This window comes from Micromys minutus (genome assembly GCF_963924665.1).
Source record: "Micromys minutus genome assembly, chromosome: 28".
In the NCBI taxonomy this organism is placed as follows: domain Eukaryota; kingdom Metazoa; phylum Chordata; class Mammalia; order Rodentia; family Muridae; genus Micromys; species Micromys minutus.
Genome location: NC_137963.1, coordinates 35,997,853 through 36,024,111, shown reverse-complemented (window position 1 = coordinate 36,024,111; position 26,259 = coordinate 35,997,853). Strand labels below are relative to the sequence as shown.

The 26,259-nt window shown below is 49.5% G+C and overlaps 1 protein-coding gene across 1 annotated transcript; it reads left to right on the top strand.

The window, feature by feature from the left end:
* GALNT12 (polypeptide N-acetylgalactosaminyltransferase 12) lies at nt 1-25,557 on the top strand (the record flags this gene model as incomplete). Its single annotated transcript, XM_080940068.1, has 10 exons — nt 1-356; nt 10,676-10,845; nt 13,955-14,144; nt 14,319-14,504; nt 15,459-15,576; nt 16,862-17,038; nt 21,346-21,477; nt 23,084-23,197; nt 24,337-24,483; nt 25,417-25,557. 10 exons carry the CDS (start codon nt 1-3, stop codon nt 25,555-25,557), a joined length of 1,731 nt encoding a protein of 576 aa, XP_080796194.1.
* Nucleotides 25,558-26,259: the final 702 nt, after the last annotated feature.

Below are 26,259 nucleotides of genomic sequence, written 5' to 3'. Positions count from 1 at the left end.
ATGTGGGGGCGTGCGGTGAGGAGGCGCTGCCCGCGGGGGCTACGGCGCGGCCCGGAGGCGTTGCTGGCCCTGCTGGCCCTGGCTGGGCTGGGCGCGGTGCTGAGGGCTCGGAGCAGGTCGGGGACAGTGGACCCGGAACCCCCTGGGACTCCTGTCCCCCGGCGTCACGAGCCTGTACTGCCCAGGCCGCCTCTGGCCCCCGATGCGCTGGGAGCGCAGGGGGAGGCGGTGCGGCTGCAGCTGCAGGGAGAGGAGCTGCGGCTGCAGGAGGAGAGCGTGCAGCGGCACCAGATCAACATCTATCTAAGCGACCGCATCTCGCTGCACCGCCGCCTGCCCGAGCGCTGGAACCCCCTGTGAGTGGTCTGTCGCGGAGTCCCGGCGCGTGGGACGCTGCATCCTCGTTGGGAGGAGGCGGTGCAGAGGGAGGGGGTGTTCTACAGGGCGAGGAGGCGGGAAAGTTAAAAAAAAAAAAAAATAGAAGGAACCTAAGAAAGTCGGGCTGGTAACTGGGTGTCCCCTTGAATCCGACACCTCTAAGTTGTCATTCTGTCCGGAGAAGGTGAAGAGACCCCCTAGTCCGTGCTTGTGTGGGGCAGTTAGGACTGTGCGGGTGTGGCTGTGACTCCCCGAGAGCTGACGGCGACTTGCACAGGGCTGGCCCCATTCATTGATGTGGGTGTCCTGTTGCCCAGGGAGAGAGCCGAGCCATCGAGATGCCCAGTGGCCGCGTCGGAGGAGCCGCCCTCCTTTCCGGCGGTTGAATTCCCAGCATTGGGTTGAGGGCGGTGGGAAGGAGAAGTTGGTGGGAAGGGCGCCTGTGGCTTTACAGTCCAGCCCATTCTTGTAGGTGGTGCAGATCCTTTTAGTCAGAGTCTAGTTCCTGTTGGAGCTTTTCAACAGGTGAGGGACAAGGAAACAAACAGCCACAGCAGCAGCTGCCACCTTTGACCTCCCAGACTCCTCCACTCTTTATATTTGTTAGAGCATTTTTAGTTCCCACTTGAGCTCGGTAGATCTGGAAAACAACTCAGAAAGGGATCCTGATTAGAGCCGCAGGGCCAGCCTGCTGTGATCGCCCACCCCAGGCCATTCCAGCCTTTCCCCCCCAGTTTGGAAATGAACTAAGAGGGCATAGGTAACAGGAAGCTTCGAAAAGGTGAAGTTGGAGGTCTGCCGCGCCCCCTCCCCCATCTGAGAGAAAGAGTGAGAGTGAGTTTAAAAGACTTGACTTCATTCACGAGGTCCCTGGATTTGCTCACACCTTCCTCACTGTTCTGGATAAAATTCACTGGGATTTACAGCGATTCTCCACTTAGACCAAATGCCTCAAGGCAGGCTTAGCTCCTTGAAAGCCGAAAGTTGTTCTAAAAGCCTAGGTCTTTTGCTCAATATTTCTGCCATCTCAGACAGTGGTTCAAGATGAGGGTTAGCCTCTGTACACTCTGTAAGTGGGCAGAAGGAATGCACCCTCAGACTTAATAATGCCGGGAGCTTGCTGTTCTTATTTCCCAGTCCTCTGTTGCCCGAATATACTCTTCTGTTCTTGGAGACATCTGCGTTTGGTCATAAAGTTTTTCTTCTCCGAATCCAATTTTCTTTATTGTTAGAAGCTGTGAATATCTCTTTGAAGCACTTTAGATGACCTGTGGGGCTTAAGGTTTCCTGTCTCTATGGTGATGCAGCTGCCTTGTGTCATATTGGGATTTGAGACTAGATCCTGCTGTGCCATTGACCCTGGGAATTAATCCAGCCCAGCAGGATGGCGACTCCGGCCAGGCCAGCCCAGAGCCTGCCCCATTATTTTTGACTAGCCTGAGAGAGAGGCGAGTTGGAGCTGTGTGTGTCTGGGCCAGGACAGTCTTTGAGGACTCAGCCCCTGTACTGTTAGTAGTGGCAAGGCCTGGCAGGGGAGTCTCACTTCTACCACCAAATAGTCTGCCTTCTTGGTTCTCAGGGAGAAGCTCCAGATCCTGATAGATGTCTGAATTCTCACGTGGTACCAAACCTTGTGTATACTAAGCACTGTGGTACCATGACAGTTTGGTAACAAGATTGCTAAGTGGCTACTGGGTTGGTTGTGTGTAGTGTAGATACACTGGACAAGGGGGTGGATGATTCATATCATGGAAGGGGCAAGCTTTTATTAGAGTATTTGAGGAAGCGTACATCTTACCTTTGCCATTTATTTGTTTCTGGAAGTTTCCGTCTGATGTTTTTGGAATAAGATTGATTGAATAACCAAAGCTACAGAATGAACGCCATCACACACAAGATGGGGTTTCTACAGCAGTCGTGCGTTAACCGGCGTCTTGATATTATTCTGTGCTCAAAATGTAGGGTTCTCCGGAGTCCAGTTAATCAAGGTCCTTAACTGTGAAGGAGGGGGAGGCTGTCAGGTCACCCAGAATGTCTGGGTAGAGATGCTCTATTTTCCTTTTCAGGTGGTGACAGTTGTTTACCTGCTTGTTTTTATTATAAAAGCAAGATACTTGGGCTGCAGAAATTTTACCACAGGAAAAGCAAAAATACCCCAAAAATTTAAAAAATGTCAACAAGAGAGCAGTAAGCCAGGCATGGTGGTGCCTGTCTGGTACCAGCCCAGACAGCGCTACATAGGAAGACTCAAAAAGTAAAAGAGAAAAAAATCAGCTTACAACCCCGGGAAAACTGTTATTAACATTTTGCTGTGTATCTGTCTAGACTTTTCCCAAGTATAGAAACAGACTTCGGAAAATGCACACATAGATGTGTGGGTGAGAGAGATCCTGAGTGTACACGTAAACTCCCAAGTCTTTGCTGGGTTCCGATTGCCTTTCGTATGCATGCCTCAGGAGACAAGGCGCGGGTCAACCCAGGGACATCTGCTTTGGCTCTTGCTGGCAAGTGTAAGTTCTAGCAAGGTCGGATCAGTAAAGGGACTTTAGGGATGTTGGGTCACCTTCTTGAGATGTGGTGAAGGGTCTGACAGCAGCAGACACAGCTTTGACACAAGGTGCCCTTGGCTAGCGGTGGTTAATGGAGGCTCTGGATGGCAGCATTGTAAATTAATGGTTTAGTGGCTCACAGTTTCTTTCTCAGTGTCTCTCACTTGATGTTAGTTAGGAGGAAGGAGTTTACTTCTAGGTAGCAGGCCAAAGTGGAGAGCCATATCCCTGGGTCCTGCAGTGCTAGGGCGTTCTTAAAATCTCTCAGTGCCTGGGGCCTTCTGACAATGAAGTGAGGATTTCTGTGGCTCTGATGTGTGACCTGCCAGGAAGCTAATGACCTAGTTGTTGTGGATTGCTGGCTCAGAGGAGTCATGGTATGGCGGAAATTAGAGGGAATAATTAATAACAAGTGCATTGAAATTGACAAGGATGTATGTCACAGGCCAAGAGTTGGAAACATTACACTAAAAAAAAAAAAAAAAGTTCCTGAATTCGGTCATGAGATGATTGCTAAAATGTGACTGTCACTCCCTTTCTGACCTAACAGCAGGAGAGAAGATGGACTGACTGTGTGGTGGTCCCCGGGTGGACTGACTGTGTGGTTGTCCCCAGGTGGACTGACTGTGTGGTTGTCCCCAGGTGGACTGACTGTGTGGTGTTTCCCCTGATCCGTATCTGGAGCTGCCGTGTGCCAGCACGGCCGCTCAGCTGTCTGCTGCTGGCTAGAGGAGTGAGGTTTCTTGACCTTGTTTGCATTTCTTGACCTTGACTGCTATAGCTAGGTGTGTGTCTGGGCTCAGGGATCTGGACTTGGGATGTCCGAGGGTCTCAGAGTCTCAGGGTAACCCCTCAAGACTGACAGTGCCCGGCTGAGCTGGCAGAAGGAAGCTGGTGGGGCTTATCTTTTGTTGAGAGATAGCTTATCTGCTTTTACAAGAGAGAGCTTATTTGTTCTTGCAAAATTACCTTGTAAAGTATCCATAGCAAGCACCCATATTAAACTAGCATTTCTTCTGCTTTCCAGAAAGGACTGTTAAAGCTAGTGTGGGTGATTTCTTAATCTTAGTCAAACCCAGATTGTAGCCTTTAGCCTGCAATTCAGACCCACAGAGCCCCCTCAGACCCACAGACAGAACCTCCTCAGAATCACAGAGCCCCCTCAGACCCACAGACAAAGCCTCCTCAGACCCACAGACAGAACCTCCTCAGACCCACAGACAGAACCTCCTCAGACCCACAGACAGAGCCTCCTCAAACTCACAGAACCTCCTCAGACCCACAGACAGAACCTCCTCAGACCCACAGACAGAACCTCCTCAGACCCACAGACAGAGCCTCCTCAGACCCACAGACAGAACCTCCTCAGACCCACAGACAGAACCTCCTCAGAATCACAGAGCCCCCTCAGACCCACAGACAAAGCCTCCTCAGACCCACAGACAGAACCTCCTCAGACCCACAGAGCCTCCCCAGACCCACAGACAGAACCTCCTCAGAATCACAGAGCCCCCTCAGACCCACAGACAAAGCCTCCTCAGACCCACAGACAGAACCTCCTCAGACCCACAGACAGAGCCTCCTCAGACCCACAGAGCCTCCTCAGACCCACAGACAGAACCCCCTCAGACCCACAGACAGAGCCTCCTCAGAATCACAGAACCTCCTCAGACCCACAGACAGAGCCTCCTCAGAATCACAGAACCCCCTCAGACCCATAGACAGAGCCTCCTCAGAACCACAGAGCCTCCTCAGACCCACAGACAGAACCCCCTCAGACCCACAGACAGAGCCTCCTCAGAATCACAGAACCTCCTCAGACCCACAGACAGAGCCTCCTCAAACTCACAGAACCTCCTCAGACCCACAGACAGAACCTCCTCAGAATCACAGAACCCCCTCAGACCCACAGACAGAACCCCCTCAGACCCACAGACAAAGCCTCCTCAGACCCACAGAGCCTCCTCAGACCCACAGACAGAGCCTCCTCAAACTCACAGAACCTCCTCAGACCCACAGACAGAACCTCCTCAGAATCACAGAGCCCCCTCAGACCCACAGACAAAGCCTCCTCAGACCCACAGAGCCCCCTCAGATCTACAGACAGAGCCTCCTCAGACCCACAGACAGAGCCTCCTCAAACTCACAGAACCTCCTCAGACCCACAGACAGAACCTCCTCAGAATCACAGAACCCCCTCAGACCCACAGACAGAGCCTCCTCAGAACCACAGAGCCTCCTCAGCTCTGGATCCATCTTCCTGCCCATTTTTTTCCCACTCGTTCTGGACCGATATGTTTTAGTGATATTCCTAAATAGCATTTTATATGTCATTTAAAAATGTGGCTGGGAAGATGGCTCAGTTAATAAAGTGCTTGGCACACAGTATAAGGATCTGAGTTTGAATATCCACATGAATGTTAGGCATCCTCATGTGTCTTAGTCACCGTCCTGTTGCTGTGAAGATGGCCCAGACAAGCATTTAGTTGGGGGGTGGCTTACAGTTTCAGAGGGTGAGTCTGACCATCATGGTGGGAAGTGTGGTAGCTGACAGGCAGGCACTGGAGCAGTAGCTGAGACCTATATCCTGGTCATAAGCAGGAAGAAGCAGAAAGAGAGAGGGAGAGACAGACAGACAGACAGACAGACAGACAGACTGACTGACTGCTTGGTGGATTTTTGAAACCTCAAAGCCCATTCCCAGTGACACACCTCTTCCATCAAGGCCACACCCTCTAATCCTTCCAAAAACAGTTTCACCTACTCAGGACTAAACATTCAAATGTAAGCCTATGGGGGCCATTCTCACTCAAACCACCACATGGTGTATACCGGCGGTGTAGAGAGCTGTATCTACTGAGTCTAACAGCCGCCATCCTCATGGGAACTTGTAAGAGACCCATAAGCTAAGGGCTGTTAAGGGATGACATTCCCTCAAAGGAGAGGAGGGGTAAGCAGGATTATTGGACCCTCACCTGAGATTCTACTGCACCTTCCAGACTGTATATAGTTCTTCCCTAGTAGCGTGTGGCCGCTTGGTCTCCAGAGGTGCTAGGATGTATAGTACAGGGAAGGCTGGCTGAAGGGGAGACTCGACCTATGATGCTATAGGGAAGTCATCCTTTATGCTGAGGTGAGATTTCCTGGTGGTGTGGCTCCTTAAGTCATCTCTCACCTATGTTCTGTAAGTAAACCCAATTAATTTATGTTCATCAAGTTGAATTTGGATGAAATCAGACTTTGGTCTGTTTTTAGTGCCCAGTAAAGAAGGGGTATTTGGGACAAGGAGAATCTCCAGTTCAAGATCAGCCCAGGTGATATAACAAGGTCCTCATAGTCTCCCCCCAATCTCTCTCTCTCTCTCTCTCTCTCTCTCTCTCTCTCTCTCTCTCTCTCTCCCTCCTTCCCTCCCTTCTCCCTCTCTCTCTCACACACACACACCACACATACCACACACACACACCCCCCACACACACCCCACACATACATACACACCACACACACACACACACACACACACACACACACACACACACACACGGTCATTGACTTTTAAGCAGATGTTTATGTCGTTTATATTTATTGTGCTCACTGACACCTTTGGATCTGATTTTGCCATTTATGTTCTACTTCCTATTTGGTATGTTCCTGTCTTTTATTACTTGCTCATTTGTTTTCATTTTACAACACAGGCCAGGACTTCTTTGTATCACAGGCTGCCCTGGAACTCACCATCCCCTTGCCTTGACCTCTCAAGTGCTGGGTTACAGGTGTGATACACCACATTTGGCTTGTTGCACTGTTTTTGTTTCCCCCGATGTGTAGGTCTGGCTGGCCTGGAGAATCCTGAACTGCTGCTGCTGGCCTTAAGCTCCTGATCCCCATGTCTCTACTTCTCCAGTGTTTAGGTCATAGGCCAGCACCCACGGTGTGTCACGTCTCAGCCTCTGTCTGTCTCAAGCCACTGACATTTTTGCTGAATACAGTGATGTCAGTTTAAGGGTCTCTCAGCTTGGGCTTCCTTGTGGTTCATTTGGAAGGATGGATCTCCACAAAACATCAAAATTTAAATGACAATGGCCATTTATTATTTCACAGTTTTGTGGTCATGGGCTTAGGAATACCATAGATGGGTGGGTCTGGGTCAGAGTCTCAGAGAGTCTTAGCCAACACGATGCCTGGGTGTTGGTCACCCGAACCCATGATGGGGCTAGAGATTGTGACCTCAAGATGGGTCACTTACCTGGCTGTTAGCAGCTTCCCCGCTACCCACGTGTGGCTGCTGGAGTGTTGTCACAACACGGCAGCTGCTTTTCTTGTGCTACACTACACTGTAATGTGGAGGAAATGTCACCCACCCCCACCTTCTTTCTCTTCTTCCTCCTCTTCTTTCTCTTCTTCCTTCTTCTCTTCCTCCTCTTCTTCATGTCTTCTCTTCTTGTGTGGTAGTTTGAAATATATCCACAGATTCTTTGATGTTATTCCCTCTGAGGCTGGCTTGAACTCCTGTGTGTGGCTTACGAGATTTTCCTGATGTTGGTGCTGTTGTGTCCAGGAATTAGAGCCTGGGGTCTGGGGGTATCGCTCCTGCCCGGTTTCACGACAGCAGAATGTCCCTGCTGCCGCAGCTGACTCTTCCTCGAGTGCCTGAGCGGGGTCTTGGGATGCAGCGGGGTTGAGGATGTGAAGCTGGCTGAGAGAAACAGCCCCTGCCTCACACAGACTCTCTTGATACCATTTGTGATTCTAGAGATGCCATTACAGTAACACGGTCAGGCCATGACCATGGAGCCTCAGGGCTCACTGCAGAAGTGGTTGTGGCATTTTCCTGGTGACTTGAAATCTCCTAGAAGGCCCTGGGAAGGAGAACGGAAAATGCTGTTTGGTAGGAAGGAGGCCTCCTGTTGGATACAAGGAATGAGCCAGGGCCTCCCAAGAAGACATTGAGTGTATTCACAGCCTTGTGCTCTGTGAGCTGAGTATGCCATTTTATGTCTCCAAGTCTCATCTTTAACACCAAGCCCATAAAGCTGATGTGGGATACGTGTTTTGTATTTTTAATTGCACATATGTGTACGTGTGTGCTGGCAGGCCCAGAGATATTAGATTCCCTGGAGTTAGAGTTACAGGAGTTGTGAGCCTTCTATTGTGGTTGCTAGAAATCAAACTGGGTCATCTGCAAAAACAAAAAAGTACCTTGAACTATCTCGTCAGCCCAGGAAGTCGTCTCAAAAGTAAAAATTAAATGCTGGATTTTGCATGGGAGGGTCCCACATCCTTTCCACTCCTGGAACCCCATTTTGCCATCTCTAAAATTAGTATGTTCTGTACAATCCAGTTGGCAAAATTTACCTTTCTGGTTCATGAAACTATGTTACCAGTGTTGTTAAAAGTTATGGGGCTCCAATGTTGTTAGAAGATGATGTCCCAGGTTTCGGCACCAATGTTAGGAAAAGGATGAAGAGAGTGAAGGGTTATGGCCCATGGAGGTGCGGTGAGGCTTGGGGACAAGGGAGATGCCTCTGAGGGGCCCATGTTGGAAATCCCTTCCCCCTGAGGGACCAGCCACACTACGGTATAGTACAGAATAGAGTTTATTCAAATCATGGGAGAGCTAAGAGGGTGGTAGAGGCAGAGAGAGAGAAGAGAGGAAGAGGAGTAGAGGCCGGCCATGAGCATGTGGAGAGAGGGGAAGGGAAGGGGAAGAGGAGGGATAAGGGGGAGAGCAAGGCTGCAAGAGAGCAAGAGAAAGAGAGGCAAGAGAGAGAGGAGGGGACAAGCAGCCCCTTTTATAGTGTCAGGTCACTGGGGCGGAACATGCCTGGCTGTTGCCAGGTAACTAAGGGGTGGGGTATACCTGGCTGTTGCTAGGTAACTGAGGACTGGGGTTTACAGAATCCCAACAACCAGTCTGCTTAGCTTTGATGAATTACTGCAGGCTGGAGCTAGGGTAGCCCCCCAGCAGTCATTCTGTTTCTAAGTTATGGCAGAAACCAATATATTAAGGAACACGTCTTTATCTCGTAGGGATGCATATTAAAGTAGGTGTGGATGCTGTGGTATGCAGGATTTTCTTTAAAAAACAGCCTGAGATGAGGAAGGTGGGAGATGGGTAATGAACAAAGGTTGACAACTATTGATCCTCTCTGCCTTTTATATATGAAAAACTTCAATGTAGAATAAAATGGGAACAGTGCTAGAGGTAAGTCACACATGGGGAGTGCCCCCTTTGCTTTGAGGGGCTAGGTTTCTAACTACCTGGGTTTTTGTTTGTTTGTTTTTTTCTGAGTCAGGGTCACGTGTAACCCAGGCCGTGAAGATGATCTGGTTCTTCTGACCTGCCTCTCTTTATGTCCCAACATGATAAACAACCATCGCCAGGCTCGTGTATGTGGTACTGGGGTCAAACCCAGGGGTTTGTGACTGTTAGACAAGCACCCCAGCCCTAAACTACGTCGTGAATGTCACCTCTGCGGAGAGCCCACTACCTCACTCCTCTGTGGTCACTCCCCTTCCTCTCCTGCACCCATCTCACTCCCCTCCTTGACTTTCTCCATCACATGGGTCATTTTTTGTCATGATTGATTTGCTTCCCTGATTACTGTCCCCTGGAACGTAAGCCCCATGGATAAAAGCTCTTGTCTATTTGGCACATGTAAGGCAATGAGGAAATACTTGGTGACTGACTGAGGTGTGCCTCCTAAGCATTGCTAGTCTGTGCGCAGCTGTGAGCTGTGCTCCTCTGTGTAGCTCTTGTGTCTCTGCAGTCTGCCACTCACCTGTCTTCTGCAGTCTTCTCTTGGGGGCCAGGAAACGGTAGCTTGGCTGTTCCTCAATGCTGATCTTCCCCTGGTGTAGCCAGCTCGTCCTGTGGTATAGTCCCAGAGTCTACACCTCATTCTCTCGCCCTCAGCACTTCCTGCTGATAATTTCTAGGCATTTCCCCATAGTGAGTGCCACGGCGCTGAGGCGGTTCTTAGGATAGACCAGGAAGGCGTCATCAGTGCACAGTGACACAAACTCCTGAATTAGCAGAGAGATCACAGACTCCCAGAAACCTTAGTCAAGACCCCACCTTAGCATTACATGGGCTCAGTTTACCCCCAGAAACTGTCCCCTGATACTTCAGCCACATATCTAATTTACGTGCTTGGCTCCCTACTTTGTGAGGTGTACTGACTTTTGGGTGCTAGGGAAGGTGGGCACAGTCCCTGGGTCACAGGACTCGTGTGAACTTCACCTGTTCACATGTTCACATGGAGGAGACCTGATGCTGGAGGTGCACTGTGTGGCCGTCCACTCTCCAAGACAGATAATTTCCTTCCTGGAGGAGGTCAGTGCTGACCTGCTTTGGAAAAGTATGGGCAAGTATTCCAGGTAGAGAAGGAGGAAGCAGGAACTGCTAGGAGGAGGGAGCAGTCTGAGGCAAGCGTGGGTTAGAGTGGGGTGGTCAGATAGGATAGCTAAGGCCCAAGTGAGTGATGGTCTCCCTCCCTTGGATTCTGTCTAGTTTATGTGGCCCAATTCTTGATAGTGCTTTACAGTTTAAAACCAGCATCCCATAAGCACACATTGTTACGGTTACAACCTTCCTTAAGAGTCTTCCGGGGCTCTTGGCGGAAGACCCTCCAGTAGATTATTTCCCAGGAGGAGCCTAAAGAGCCTTACCCAGATCTCCATCGTCACTCTGTCTCCAGTACTGCAACCGCTGTGGCCTTTCTGCTGTTGACATTACATTCTGTTTACAGGTGCAGAGAGGTGAAATACGATTACGAGAATCTGCCCAAGACGTCTGTTGTCATAGCATTTTACAATGAAGCCTGGTCCACGCTCCTTCGAACAGTTTACAGTGTTCTTGAGACCTCCCCTGACATCCTGCTGGAGGAGGTCATTCTGGTCGATGACTACAGCGACAGAGGTAAGCCCTGTGTCAGGGACTAGGGGGAAAGGGTGAGGGAAGACGGTCTCGGTGTGCCCAGTGATATTTGGGGCATACACTAGGGTCAGCTATTGGCCAGTGCAGAGAGGAGGCTGCATGGGGAGCTCGGCCAAGTCAGGAAGGGCCTTGGAGGTCACCATAAGGTACTGAGTTTTACAAGCTTGGTAGGAGCCACCCAGAGAGCTTTAGAGGGACTGTGTGTTATGTGAGGAATGGCCAAGGGCAGGGGAAATGCTGGGCAGGGATGGGAAGGGGGAAGGGAAGGGCAAACACTGGACAGCTTTGGCTTAGCTGGGACTAGTGTATCCATGGAGTGACCTTAGCCAGTAGATCTTAGGTGATTTGGCTAAAGTAGGGACTGTGGGCTGAGAAGAAGTGTCAAGAACCCAGCAACAGAGATAACTGAGCAGCATTGCAGTTTAAAATTGTGTCATCATCCTGGGCCATCATGCACTCAGCGGCTGCTACCTGTGGGCTGTGTTCTGGGCTGTCTCACTGCAGAGCAGAGAGTGTACTTGGACCTGCATGTGTGTTGGGCTATTCTCATAGACATTCTGAATTACAGAGATTCATATGTCTTGACAGGAGTTTGGTAGAGGAGATCAAGATGATCTCTAGACTTGTCCCCTGGGGAATTGTATTACAGCTCCAGCCTGCCTGGCCTGGGCTAGCATTCCCCATCCCACTTATTCTGGTCTGCCAGAAGAGTTAATAGCATGCAAGGGACATACCTTTTTCTAGAAGCTCCCTACATTCTTTCTATCAGGCAGAATATCAGACAACAGCCACACCTAGCTGCAAGGGAAGCTAGAAATTACGAAACCTAGCTGCAAGGCAAGCTAGAAATTACAGTCGTTATTTTTGTGGCCGTGAGCTCAGGTAGAATCCCCAGCAGGGAGGAGACTGAAGAACAAGCAATGATGTTCTTGCAAGTCAGGCTGGAGTTTGTTGCTGAGTGTAGCCTGGGGCCCCTGAACTCCAGGTCAAGGATCCCTGGATCTGAGACAAGCTATACCATGGTCTGTCTGTCCACATCATTATGGTACCTTGGAAAGTCATTCAGGCTTTTACCTGAGAATGGATTTATCCACACCTCTGTCAGGGAATTACATTGAAACATAAATGAGGTCACATGCAATCCATTCATATCTCACACTGAGGGCTTGGACCCCACCCCTACCCAGGGACCTCACAGCTTTGAGCTCTGGCCTTAAACAAGTTCAGCCTCTATAAAGGAAGTAATAATAATTCCTATGGTGTAGGAATTAAGTGAGACCAGGCTAGGGTGGTGTATAGTGTTAGTGCCTGGAAAATACTTAAGCCTCATTAAATGATAACTTCCGTTTGTATGAAATGTCAGAATTGTAAACTTAGCTCTTGTCTGCCATACCAACACCGTTTATTGACCAAATGGACAAACATCAACATCAGGACCAAAAAGCAAATATCAGATATAAGTACAGTATACCCTCCTTCACAGGGGGGAGTGTTGAGCCACCACTTCCTTTCTCATCATGGCTACTTAGAGAGCAAGGGAGGCTCCAAAAGGCCCAGGACACTGTTGGCAGCTCTACTTGCCTTCTCTTTACTTACCAGAGTGATTGTGGGGGCAGGGGGTGGGGGGTTGGCTCCGCAGCCCAGGAGGCAGCACAGGTCTACCCACCTGAGCATAGGTCATACCTGTGTCTCCATGTGCACACTCCACCCTGTGGTACACTGGCATGGCGTGGCTTGTAAAGTCACCTTCTTCATTTCTGCTGTCAGCTCGCAGGCAGTCATTCAGAGGTTAAAAAGAAAACCAGTGAGAAGTGTTTATAAGTGTTAAGCACATTTAGAGAAATGTTTTCATTAATTCTGAAATGATGTAGAACATTCTCTGATGGGTGAGAACTTTGGGTGGCAAGGGAAATACCCTTTCTTCCTTTTCTTTGGGCCAAGTGGATTCCACCACCCTCCCCTGACCCTCTAAGGTGTGACTCCTTGTTCTGGAATTAGGAGACCCTGGGGCTAGTTGTGGCCCATCATCTTCATATATAACCTTTCTGCAGACCGAGATGTGCCCATCCCCTTGACAAGCTGCGGTATCTGTTACCCTATAGAGGACTCACTCCAAACAATGTCTACTACCCTAATTCCTTCTTAATAAAAATTATGTCTGAGGCAGCTTTTTGTCACTATAACAAAATACCTGGTGCAGGCCACTTAGGAGGGAGAAGAGGTTTCCTGGCTTACAGTCTGGGGAGTTCAGTTTCTCAGCTTCAGCATGTTATAGTGGAAGGCGTTGGTGAGAAGTTATATGGAAACCTGGGGCTGGGAGCAGAGGGGGGTGACAGAAGTCCTGTGTCCCCCTGGAGTGCACACTTAAGGCAGCCTCGGGACTTCCCCATAGGCCTCACCTCCTAAAGATTACACCAGCTCCCAACACCAACATCCTGATGGCTGGGGAGTGGACTCAGTGGTTAATAGCAGTCACTTGCTGTTCTACCAGAGGACCTGGGGTTTGGTTCCCAGCACCTATCTGATGACTCACAAAGGTCTGTCACTACAGTTCCAGGGGATCTGACACCTTATTTTGGCCTCTGCAGGCACCAAACATGCAAATGATGCATGAATAAACAGGTAGGCCAAACATACATGCACATAACATTAAGAATCTATGTTTGTGCATGTGTTTCTTTGTGTGTGTATGTGAATCATATGTATTTGATGCCCTTGGAGGCCAGAAGAAAGTGCTAGGTCCCCTGGAATTGGAGTTATAGTCAGTTATGAGCATCCTGATGTGGGTACAGGGAACCCAGATTCTATCCTCAGGAGCCCTCTCTGCAGTTCCTTATGAAATACTTTTCAGCATCAGTTTAATTGAGACATATTCAGGTACCATAACTCTCACCCACTTAAAGCATGATTGAATGTATCTACAGACAGGTCTCCTCCCGCCTGACCTTAGCTCTGGGCATCCTGGGTAACAAGGAAGAGACTTCCATACTTTCCATTTGAGTGGACCAGGGAGACACTGAATGGTAGGGGCTGGGATGCGGGCTCTGCCAAAGATGTGGGACAATGACCGCTGTTCTGTCTGTGTCCACAGACCACCTGAAGGAGCCCTTGGCCAAAGAGCTGTCACAGCTGCCCAAGGTGCGTCTGATCCGTGCTAGCAAGAGAGAGGGCCTAGTTCGAGCCCGGCTCCTGGGAGCCTCCGCTGCCAGGGGCAAAGTGCTGACCTTCCTGGACTGTCACTGTGAATGTCATGAGGGGTGGCTGGAGCCTCTGCTGCAGAGGTGTGTGAGACGCCCATGGGGTTGGGGTGCTCGGGTGGAAACAGGGAAAGACCCCTGAATGAGGGAGGCAGGCCTTCTCACCCGGGAGTGGCTCTTTCCTGCCGGAAGAGGGATCCCTGCCGCTCCCAGCAGTCTGGAGCAGACAGATGAAATGGATGTGTGGGGTCTTTGCAGGATTCATGAGAAGGAGACGGCCGTGGTGTGCCCTGTAATTGATGTGATTGACTGGAACACCTTTGAGTACTTGGGCAATTCCGGAGAGCCCCAGATTGGAGGCTTTGACTGGCGTCTGGTATTCACATGGCACGTGGTCCCCCAGCGGGAGCGGAAGCTGATGCGGTCTCCCATCGATGTTATTAGGTCAGGCCGGCCTTCCTGGCCACACATCTCAGAGCCTATCCGAAGGGAGGGCTGGCTGACGTTCATACTCTACCGTGGTGTTTCCCCAGAGCATTTATCTTAGCAAATATCTTTGCTCTACAGATAGAACTTTATATTGGTATGTTTCAGCTAATTAGTTAAAAATTTCAATAGAGGGAAGCATGCACTAGCTAAAATTTGCATTTTTCCCCTGGTTGGGATGCAGGTCAATTCTGGGCATCACACTTGCCAGGTAGGTGCTGGGCTCCCCAGCCTCTGGTCTCAACATTCTAAAAGCATGGGGTGTGTGTGTGTGTGGTGGGGTGGGGGGTACTGGAAGGATGGTTCAGCATTTAAGAGCACCGACTGTTCTTCCAGAGGTTCTGAGTTCAATTCCCAGCAACCACATGACTCACAACCATCTGTAATGGGATCTGGTGCCTTTTTCTGGCCCACAGGCATAGATGCAGGCAGAATACTGTATACATAATAAATTAATAAATCTTAAAAAAATGAAGAAATAAAAGCACAGGGGTTACTTCTGCTCCTGGGTCCTTGTTCATGTCAGGGGTGGGACCACATTTTGTTTCTCTGCTTCAGCTCACTTCTTCCCACAGACCTTGCTCCACTAGAAGGTTGGTTCTTCCCTCCCCAGCCTTGCCCCTGCCTTAGAGGGCTCTGGGTGGCCTTGTTGATGTGTGTCACACACAGAGGACTTGAATGCTCAGCTTCCTCTGAACTTGAAGGAGAAGACTGTGGGTGTGTCTGTGAGCCTCCAGGTTCTGCCTGGTGCAAGGCAGAGAGCGTGTGCTCAGGCGTGCTTATGGGTGGATGGATACATGGAGGGCACTCAGCTTCACGGGACAGAGACTCGGTGGGGGAGGGTAGTCTAGCTGTCTATGAAAGCTTTGTACTTCTTCCACTGAAATATAGGTACCACTCTTTTTTTTCTAGGTCTCCAACTATGGCTGGGGGGCTGTTTGCTGTGAGTAAGAGATACTTTGAATATCTGGGGTCTTATGATACAGGAATGGAAGTCTGGGGAGGAGAAAACCTTGAATTCTCCTTTAGGGTGAGTAGTTTTCTGTTTGGACTCACTCTGTGTTTTATATTCTCATATTCATATTCTCTCTGTGTCTCTCTCTCTCCTCCTCCTCCTCTCTCTCTGTCTCTCCTTTCCTCCCCCTCTCATCTCTCTCCCTCCTCTCCCCCCTCATCCCTCATCTCTCTCCCCCCCTCCCTCCTGCCATCCCTCCTTCTTCCACATTGGAGGTATATCCAGTTACCCCGTAAGACAGTGACAAGAACATCTTATCAGCATGCTTGATGTCTTAGTGAGCTATTTGGGGGAATGTACTTTTACATTTATGTCACACTTGGCTGGCCAGTCTCCTAGTTTCCCTCTCATTCCAAAGATGGGAGGAAATGAGGCTAGGAGTGGGGATATGGCCTGTGCATGCTCACTTGGAGTTAGCGGCAGAGCCGGAACTAGAGTATCAGAGCCAGAGTCCTGGGCCACCTCTTGGAGCTGCTTTCTGACAAACTGCTTAGGAGGTGGCCTCTGCATATAGCATGTCAGATAACTGCACATTAAAAAGGCACATTCACAGGGTCATTGTACAAAGTCAGACGTGGTCGATGTGGCCTGAGGTCCGGAACTTGCCCTGTGCAGCGGGACTTGCTGCTGTCCTGGGAGCCCCTCCACTAAGCATTAGCGTCTCAGTGATTTCCGAATCTTAAATGTTTAAGAATCGGAAGTTAGATTTTTAGCAATGTTTTATCTGTTGTTCTACCCTCTTGAGAACAGTTAACTGAGAAGAATTTGACCTCCTCCCTACCCCAAAGTAATCACACCCTACATTGGAAACACCAGAAGCCAGGCTCGTTCAGACTCTTGGGAAAGTGAGGCCCCAAGTGACCCGAGTTTTGGGTGTAATTCTAACAGTTTTTCTGCCTCTTCTCTAGGTGTCAGGATACTCTGGCTCTTCTAGACGCTTCCTCTCTACCTTTCAAACCTCTCTTCTTCCTTGCTGCTTTCTTCTCTCCTGTGGCATCAGGTAACGAAGGGCACGTCTGACCCACTGAGGAAGTGGGTTGCTGGAGAGGTCTCTAGGGCCCACCCCAGTCAAGTGCATGAGCTGTTGGCTCGGGCTTCGGGGTTCTCGGCTCCTGTGTCTTGTCTGTCTCAGGGCTGCTTTCTCCCTCTCTCCCTTTGTGCTAGGTGCATGCTGGTGAGTGGCCTCTGTCCCCGTGGAGGGTGAGCATCTCAGAGGGTGCCACGTCCTGACTGCGCTCCCCGTGGGCCAGCAGCCATTCCTTGCTCACTGTGTGACCTGTCCTCTCCACCTCCCTTGCAGATCTGGCAGTGTGGCGGTTCTCTGGAAACACACCCTTGCTCCCACGTGGGCCACGTCTTCCCTAAGCAAGCTCCCTATTCGCGCAGCAAGGCCCTGGCCAACAGTGTCCGAGCTGCAGAGGTGTGGATGGATGAATTTAAAGAACTCTACTACCACCGCAATCCCCAGGCCCTCCTGGTGAGTCCAGCTCAACCTGTACACCGTCAGCCTCACGGGAGCCAAGCTCCAGAGTCAGGTTCTGAGAACAGGGAGCAAAGTGGGTGTTTCTGATGCGGCATAGGAAAACCCACTCTTCTGTCCACAGATATGAATAACTGGTCGATTCTCACTAGCTGCAGAGCCACATTTATAAACCATGGCCAATACTGAATTAGCGATTTTCATGCCATTGCTTCTAGTAATATTAGCCTCCTGTGAGGCTCAGACACAACGTTTTTGTCAGCCAATCGGGACTGTTGCTATGTGTATCAGGACATGCATTCATGTATTATTTATTTATTTATCGTTGGTCCATCAACACTGACATCGTGGCCAAGGGCATTGTAACCTATGTCTGAACAGCTCTTACCTACAGGTATTTTCTCTGTGAGGTATATCACAGCCTTCTATTTTTCTTTCATTTATTTATTCGTGTGTGTGTGTGTGTGTGTGTGTGTGTGTGTGTGTGCGCGCGCTTAGGTATTAATAATGTTATTAATAATGTTTATGCTATGGCAGGTGTTGTGGTCAGAGGACAACTGTGGGAGAATTGCTTCTTTCTTACTACCACATAGGTTCCAAGAATCAAACTCAGGTCGTCAGGAAAAGCCCCTAAAAGCTGAACCATATTGTTTGGCCCCATGTCACTTTCTAACATTTAGGAACGCAAGAAACACTGACCGGCGGTCACTTTAGATGGTTGGTGTCTTAGTTAGGGTTTACGGCTGTGAACAGACACCATGACCAAGGCAACTCTTATAAGGACAACATTTAATTGGGGCTGGGTTACAGGTTTAGTGGTTCAGTCCATTATCATCAAGGCAGAAAACATGGCAGCATCCAGGCAGGCATGGTGCAGGAAGAGCTGAGAGTTCTACCTCTTGTTTCAAAAGCAGTTAGGAGAAGACTAACTTCCAGGAAGCTAGGAGGAAGGTCCCAAAGCCCACCCCACAGTGACACACTTCCTCAAACAAGGGCACACCTCCAAATGGTGCTATTCCCTGGGCCAAGCAAATTCAAACCATCACAGCTGGTGAAGTCAGAAACATGATGTGAAATACAAGGCCCCAATGGATTGTGGGAGACACGCAGTGTGAGTGCACATCAAAAATGCAAGGGCATGGCCTTGTTAGGCCTTCCTGGGAGCATTCATGTTGAATAACTTGGAGGTGTTGTTTGTGGATGTCCATGGCAGTGAGATTCAACATGGAGGCACAGAACTAGAGAACAACCAGGTTTGACTGTGCAGGCACACCCACTCTGGGTCATGTAGTGTCATCTGTTTGCAGTGGTGCAGGGGTCTTGGTTTTCCTCTCTGCGACCAGCTTGGTTGAGTCCACTTGCTTAGGGTGGAAGTTAAGCCTAGTTTGTTGTCTGAAGTTACCACTCAGAGCATACCTGCCTTCTTGGCCTTCTTGTGTCCTTTCGGGGGCTTCACCCTCCCCTTTCTGGATTGGTTCACAAGCCTGAAGCCTTATCCTTGCACAGATAGATCCCTACCCTCATGGAATCCAGCCACATACCGAGCTGATACCATGTGGTGAATGAGGCCCTGAGAGCAGCCTAACATCTCTCCTCAGGACCATAGCTCAGGTGCTGCTTATGCCTCAAAGCCTCATTCTGTCCCTGCCTTGGGGACCTATAGATCCCCACCCCGGCCCCTACCACAAGGCTTTGGGCCCATGGCCTCTATACCAGCAATCTTTATGCATTAAAAGCCATCTCTGCACACTTGAGGGTCACTTGCTGACACCAGAGGTCCTCAAGACATCTGCCCTGGCCCTGGATGGAAAATTCTCCCAAGGCCTTCCTAGTATCCCTGAAGTGTAGCTACCAAATTCTCATCTTACAGACTCGAAGCCTGACCTACAAGAGGGCAAGGGAGGAAGAAGAGAAAGGGGGAGGGAGGAGGAGGTAAGAAAACTGACAGACCGGAGGAGCTTACCTAAGGACTGGTAGCTCAGGGATGGTGGCAGCAGCAGCCTGGGGCCCACATACCAGGGTGTTTTCTCAGTTTGGCTGAACCCAGGAGCCAAAAACTGGGTCTGCTGCATGGCCTTGTTTCTTAGAGGCTTCTCGTCATCTGCCTGTGCTTTTTCTGACTTCCCTAGAGCAACAGACTAAAATACCTGCTCTTTACTGATACCCAGCCTGGAGCTCTGGTTTGCTATTCTCAAAGCTTACCCCAGTCCCCAGAACATGTGAGTGGGTGTTGAATGTTTTGTTGGCTTTGTTGAAGATGGGCTTTGGTCAAAGCTGGGGCACCGTGACTTGTTGAAGAAAGGACTTGTGGGGCCAGTAAGATGTCTCCTTTAAGGGACCTGCCACCAAGTCAGAAGACCTGAGTTCAATCCTGAGGAGCCACATGGCAGAAGGCGTGAACTGACTATCACAGTTTGTCCTGTGGTTTCCATAGGTGCACACACACTGACAGAAACAAAATAAATGTTCTTAAGGAAAAGTACTTGTAGAAACATTTTAATTCTGACCTGGGGTTTCTACCCCACTTTGTCAGCTCCTGGAGAAAAGACAGACCTTACTTACAGTAAGCCTCAAACAGCTCAAGAGCTGGGCAGATATTATCCTCTATGCTATTAGACTCTTCTTTCCTATGAATAACCCCGAGTTATCACTTACTGTGTCTCATCTGGGCTCCAGTTCCTCAGCCCCTGCTTCTTGACTGACCCCAGGCCCAGGAACCCTAAACCCCACCTATGTCTCTTCTGCCTAGCTATTGGCTGTCAGTATCTTCATTTACCAATCAGGAATAATTTGGAGGCAAGATCACATAGGGTCTACCAGAGTGGATTCCAGGTTTAGAGGGTCTGCACTTAGCATTACAATAGAAGTGACACCCAGATATTTGCACATGGCCTTTCCTTGGTATTCCTCACCAGTCTTCAGCAGAACACATTAGAGCAAGGACAGTCATGTGGGTTGATGTCTGTATGCAGGTGAGGGCAGGCACAAGATAAGGCAAAGCCTGTGATTGGGCAGTGAAAAAGAAAGGTGGTCTGAGAATTTTAGAGACAGGACAGAGAGTACGGAGAGGGGAAAAAAGAAGATGGAGGAAGAGAAGGAAGACCCAAACCCATGTGGCTTTAACTAGCCACAGGTAGCTATAAACATCTTATAAGGGATGGATAATTATAGGACAGTTTGTCCTATCTAGGTGGGCAGATTATATCATTATCAACTGGCTCTGAGTTTATTGTGTGGATATTTTGTGGGGTGAGAACTTACTGATATAAATCTGATTGATAAATTACAAGCCTCTAGAGTTTTGATTTTTACCGGGCTACTGGGAATTGCGACTATAACTACAGGGGGCAGATACTGGGAATGTGAGCAGAGTTCGAAAGAGAGAGCTTCAAGATAGACAGTCTCCGCATGGGGCTAGCCATGGAGGCAGCGAGACCACTGGGACAAGAGAGTAGCCGGCAGTACTTTTTTATTTTATGGTGCATCAGTTTTTATTATTATTTAACACCACACAGTCATATCTCTGTTCTCGACATTGTTCTTGGGGGAACATTTGCTGGGCTGCCTGGCAGCAGGCTTTGCTTTCTTACTCAAAAGTTCTTGGGAGTGGGGGTGGGGTTGCCTGTGAAGTCAGACTTCCGAAGCTTGTTTACGGCAGCCTTGAACTCATCATTAATGAGTCAAACGTTCAGCTTACATTTGTGCTTCTCTGTGTTGAACATGCCAGTCATTCATGACAATACAAGGACGCTTGCCTGTGTTAGTTAGCATTCATACATCAGTAGTAAGAAGGGCACACTAAGTCATCCCATTCTCTGGTTAGACATGAGAACGGCTTGTGGTCACAGAGTCCACAAGGCCCTCCCTACATTTGCTGATGCTGGACTTGGAGTTTGGCTCCCAGGCTCTGCCTGCTGATGCCTTGTCTCCTAATCCCCTTCTCAGCTCTGCCAGGGTGGCCGTCTCTTCTCCTTCCTGCCTATGATGCGACTGTCCCCGCTCTAATGTGTTACTCTGTTGAAGGCGGACAACCCTACTAAAGGGCATAAGTATCCGGGTCACTTCAAGTTTCTATCCCCCAGTTCTTCCTTTTAAAACTAAATCCCATCTGATGTGTTTTATGTGACTGTGAGAACATGCCAATGGTGCACATATGGAGCTCCGAGGACAGTTTGAATATTCTGTGCCCGGCACCCAGCTTAGTAAAAGAGTGTGGATTGTACATTAGCTAGTGACTTCATCGACCATGGGTGTGGATAGGCAGCCTGGGGTGGGGGGAGCTCAACATTCTGTTGTTTTCTCAGGAACCCTTTGGGGACGTGACGGAGAGGAAGAAGCTTCGGGCCAAGCTCCAGTGTAAAGACTTCAAGTGGTTCCTGGATACAGTGTACCCAGAACTGCACGTGCCAGAGGATAGGCCGGGCTTCTTTGGGATGGTGAGCAGTAGGTCATGGTGGAATGGATGTTGCCTTGGGTCTGAACAACAGTCTTGGGGAGGAAAATCCCATTTGTGAGCACCTCAACCCTGTGCCATTTTCACCCTTCTGGTCTGCTCATGTACTTACTAGCCTTTCCTCTCCCCTTGGGCATCTGGGTCCTGGGTCTACACTGTCAGGACTGGAAGGATCTGGAAATTGTCACGGGTGAGCTACTGTTTGCTGTTTAATTAACTGGGGTGTCATGGTGCATGTGGGAGCAGAGAACTGTTCAGGAATGGATTCTCTTCTGTCGTTCTGTGGGACCTGGGGATAAACTTGGGTCATTAGACCTGTGTGGATGTACATGCTTGCACCCACTGGGCATCTCACCTGTCAGTTAAGTATGGGGAATGGGCATATGGGGTATTTCCATGTCTTAATTTCTGCTAGTATTTTCATACTACTTTCAGTCTTAATGGCCCGACCAGTTAGTGATTCGCAGCCCTAAGGAACAGCAACGGCAATAGTAGAGGCAGGAGATTCACTTCTAGTCACCCAGAAAAACTAAAAACAGAGGCCAGCCAAGACCAGAGTCTTTAGCTAGGAGGTGCACCATCTCTCGGTGGGTTAACTGTTTCCTACCTGAGGTGCTGCTGTCTCATTTTGGATAATTATGAAGCCAGGGATTAGTGTTAAATTATGTTTTCAAGGTGAAAGTGTTCACATGTACTGAAACACAGGGAATAGTGCAATGAGTCCTGTGTCTGTGATTCTAGAATAGTGGAGATTCTCTTCCTGTTTCCTCTCCCCTGTTCTACCTTCGTGCTTTTGGCTGTTGGTGTCCTGTGATTTCCTTCTATACACTCAAGGGCACAGCCTGCCATATAGCTACCGAGCCCTCCACACAACCATGAAGCTGACCACATAACCACAAAGCCCACCACATAACCACGAAGCCCGCCACATAACCACGAAGCCCGCCACATAACCACGAAGCCCGCCACATAACCACGAAGTCCGCCACATAACCACGAAGCCCACCACATAACCACGAAGCCCGCCACATAACCACGAAGTCCGCCACATAACCGCGAATCCTTGCTGCTAGTCACTCTGCTGTTCAGGGCACACTCCTCCATTTCTCAGGTTCTTGTGGGGATCCACACGCTGTGTTTGGCTGTCACAGCTTGCTTTGGAAGGCTCTTTTAGCCGAGTCACACCTCCACATTTTCTCTGGTAAAACTGCTTTTACCATGTTGGAAAAAGCCCAGCTTGGTTGAGTGTGGACTGTCTCACTCGTGGTTCTGTCTGTAAGCTGTACATCTCTCCTGTATCTCCTGACCATGGAAGTGAGGCCACACTGAGATGTGTGAGCCAGAGCAAACAGTAAGGTTGTGACCGACAGAGCTTTTAGGCCAGATTTGTCATCTTAAAGTGGGGCCAGGGTCTCACCTGCTGTTCACATAGGAAAACATTATAATGGCTGGACAAAGGGACAGAGCTCCTCTCTCCGGGACAGCCCCTGGGACCTTTTCCCCATGGTATTCTCCCCACAGAACTTTGTGTGGAGTTCTTTTGGTGTGTAGAAATCTAGACTGAGGAGCTATCTCTGTGTCTTGCTTAGCTCCAGAACAGAGGACTAAGAGGGTACTGCCTTGACTATAATCCTCCCGATGAGAACCATGTGGAAGGCCACCAGGTCCTTTTGTACCTCTGCCACGGGATGGGTCAGAACCAGGTAGGTGTGGGCCTTGATGGGAGAGGGGACAAGCTTTGTTGCTCTTCTTTAAAAAAAATACTTTTATTGTATTTACTTATTTGTCTGGGTATATATGTGCACGTGTACCTACAGAGTGTGTGTGTGTGTCTGTGTGTGTGTGTGTGTGTGTGTGTGTGTGTGTGTCAGGGGTCAGTTCTCTCCTTCCACCAGGTGGGCCCCAGAGATAGAACTCAGGTCAGGACATCAGAGCCTTTACCCATCTCAGCAGCCCTGTCTGTGCGTGAGTGTGGTTAGCCTAACATGTGGGACTCACAGTGTCTGTTACTTTGGCATGACAGAAAAAAAAAAATCCAGGAGAGTAAGGACTTATCTGGGTCAAATAAGAGGCCAGCTTAGTGTCCCCAAGATACCTGGAGCCATAACACAGGGTCATGGCAGAGGTGCTGTGGGGTGGGGTGGTGGTGCTCCAACCTGCCTCCACTTACTCCCCCTAGAGAGGGATTTCTCCACCTTCCCAATGCTGAGACCTTTCAGTGCAGCTCTTACCTTGTGGTGACTGTCTTAGTCAGGGTTTCTATTTCTGCACAAACATGACCAAGAAGCAGGTTGGGGAGGAAAGGGTTTATTCAGCTTACACTTCCACACTGCTGTTCATCAGCAAAGGAAGTCAGGACAGGAACCCAAGCAGGTCAGGAAGCAGGAGCTGATGCAGAGGCCATGGAGGGATGTCACTTACTGGCTTGCTTCCCCTGGCTTGCTCAGCCTGCTTTCTTATAGAACCCAGGACTACCAGCCCAGGGATGGCTCCACCCACAATGGGCGGGGCCAGGGATGGCTCCACCCACAATGGATGGGGCCAGGGATGGCTCCACCCACAATGGGCTGGGCCCTCCCCCCTTGATCACTAGTTGAGAAAATACCTTACAGCTGGATCTCATGGAGGCATTTCCTCAGCTGAGGCTCCTTTCTCTGTAATAACTCCAGCTTGTGTCAAGTTGACACAAAACCAGCCACAACATTATTATCATTGCTACTTCATAACTGATGTTGCTACTGTGGTGTTAGCATCCAATGTGCAGGATGAGAAGCCGTTGCCCTAGATAATCTAGTGCAGGGCTTCGCAAGGTAAGCTGACATGATGGTCACACTGTTGTTAGTTTTTCGAGTACACATCCCGGCAAGAAATACGCTATAACACTCGCCAGCCCGAGGCCTGCATAGCTGTGGAGGACGGGAAGGATGTCCTTGTCATGGATCTGTGCAGAGACACAGTCCCGGAAAATCAAGAGTTCATCCTACAGGAGGTCAGTGAATGTGCGGCTTTCTGTGCTGTCCGCCCGGGTCTGTACCTCTGCGGAAGCTACATGTACTCTAGCCTGGACCCAGTGTGTCTCAGGCGCTGGAAACTTCGCTTCGACCCTGGGAGGTGACTGTAGGGTCAGAGTCTGTGGCTTCTGGTGACAGTGAGGCTTTCTTCACTTTCGGTCTTTCACACCATGCGCTGCGGTGGGTTAATAGAAAGAGTCGTCACCAGTGTACGGGTGAGAGGGATGATATGAGTGTCACTCTGGGGAAGTGAGCATGTGTAGAAGGCTGGGCAGAGAGATACTGCAGTGAGACACTTACTTTTAGCTTCCTCAGGAGGAAACTTGGAGGGCCACGCTCGGGGTTAACAGCATCTAGCTGTTTGCAAGACCTCTCCCTCAGAACCAGGAGGCTGTGCACTTTTAAAGTTGCTTACACCTCAGAGGAGAGAGGAACGCAGCAAAGAGAGGTTCTCAATGTTCTCAGCCAGTGTTGGGGAAGCAAGCGGGGCGTTAAGGATTGCCATAGCCTGGGGTGTGAGACCGGGACCCCACTGGCTCTCACCCCAGGCTGAGAACGGGAGACCTGGGGACTCCGGTTCCTCACCTGGATGCCAAGTTAGGAGTATGGCCAGGTCATGTGACTCTGTTAAATTACACAGGAGAAGGAAGTCATAGGGCTGGAGATAAGTGATGGAGAGATATGAGGGAGGTAAATGAAGGATCTTGGCCGTGCCTTCACTGAAGGAGTCTCTAGTGGGTCTCTCTCATCCTCTTGAGTAGCCAGCAGGTGGCGCTGTTTTTCACGGCTGACATTTCTGAAATACTAAAACTCACTCCCGGGAGTCTTCAGAATCTGCCTTAAGGGAAAAGGGGCATTTCTGAAGAGTCACGAAATCATCTTGAACATACAATGTCTGTTGTCATTTGTAGGATGGCACTTTAGTTCACAAACAGAGCAGGAAATGTGTCGAGGCCACGGAGAAGGAGTTCGACAATGGCTTTGCGCCATACTTGCGGGACTGTACCAACTCAGATAACCAGAGATGGTTCTTCAAGGAGCGCATGTCATAGCCCATCGCCTGGAGGGAGCCCACCACGACCATGGACTGTGCCAACGAGATGGACAAAGTACATGGTTGTCGTTGCGAATGTGTTGGATCTCACAAGAATGTGAATAAGCTTTGTACAGATTTTGAAAACTTGAAACATGTCTCCCAGTTCTCTACGGGCAATCCTAAGATGGTGCCTTTGGTATTGGGAAAGGTTAGTGAGGACCTTTTTCTCTAGAGATGTGCATTTTACACTGGTACCTTTTATTCTCATTAGCAGGGAAGGTAAATATTTTATTTTGGTACTTACAAAGCTTCCTGGGTGTTTGCTTTACGCAAACTGGTAATACCTCAGCTGTCGAGTTAGAGTTCTCGGGAGTGAGATGGACACTAGAAATGCGGTTTTGGTTTCATTAGGTGTGAGTGGGTGAGGTAGATTTCTACAATAAAGACTGCTTTTTGCTTATGTGCTGATGCCACAGTCAAAACTCTATCATAATGTCCACACTGACCAGAACAGGCTAACCAAATCTGAAAGCTCAAAGAAAGAATATGGCTTGTGAGGGTCCTACAAACCTGAGAGTGTTTCCAGCAAAGTGTGGTGGGTGGGTGTCTGGTAACTTAGGAGGACTTAACCACTGTGACTTTAAAACACACTTAGATAACTTTTAATTTTTATCACAGAACAGTTCCAAGGAGGAATGTAATGTGCTACATGAAACTC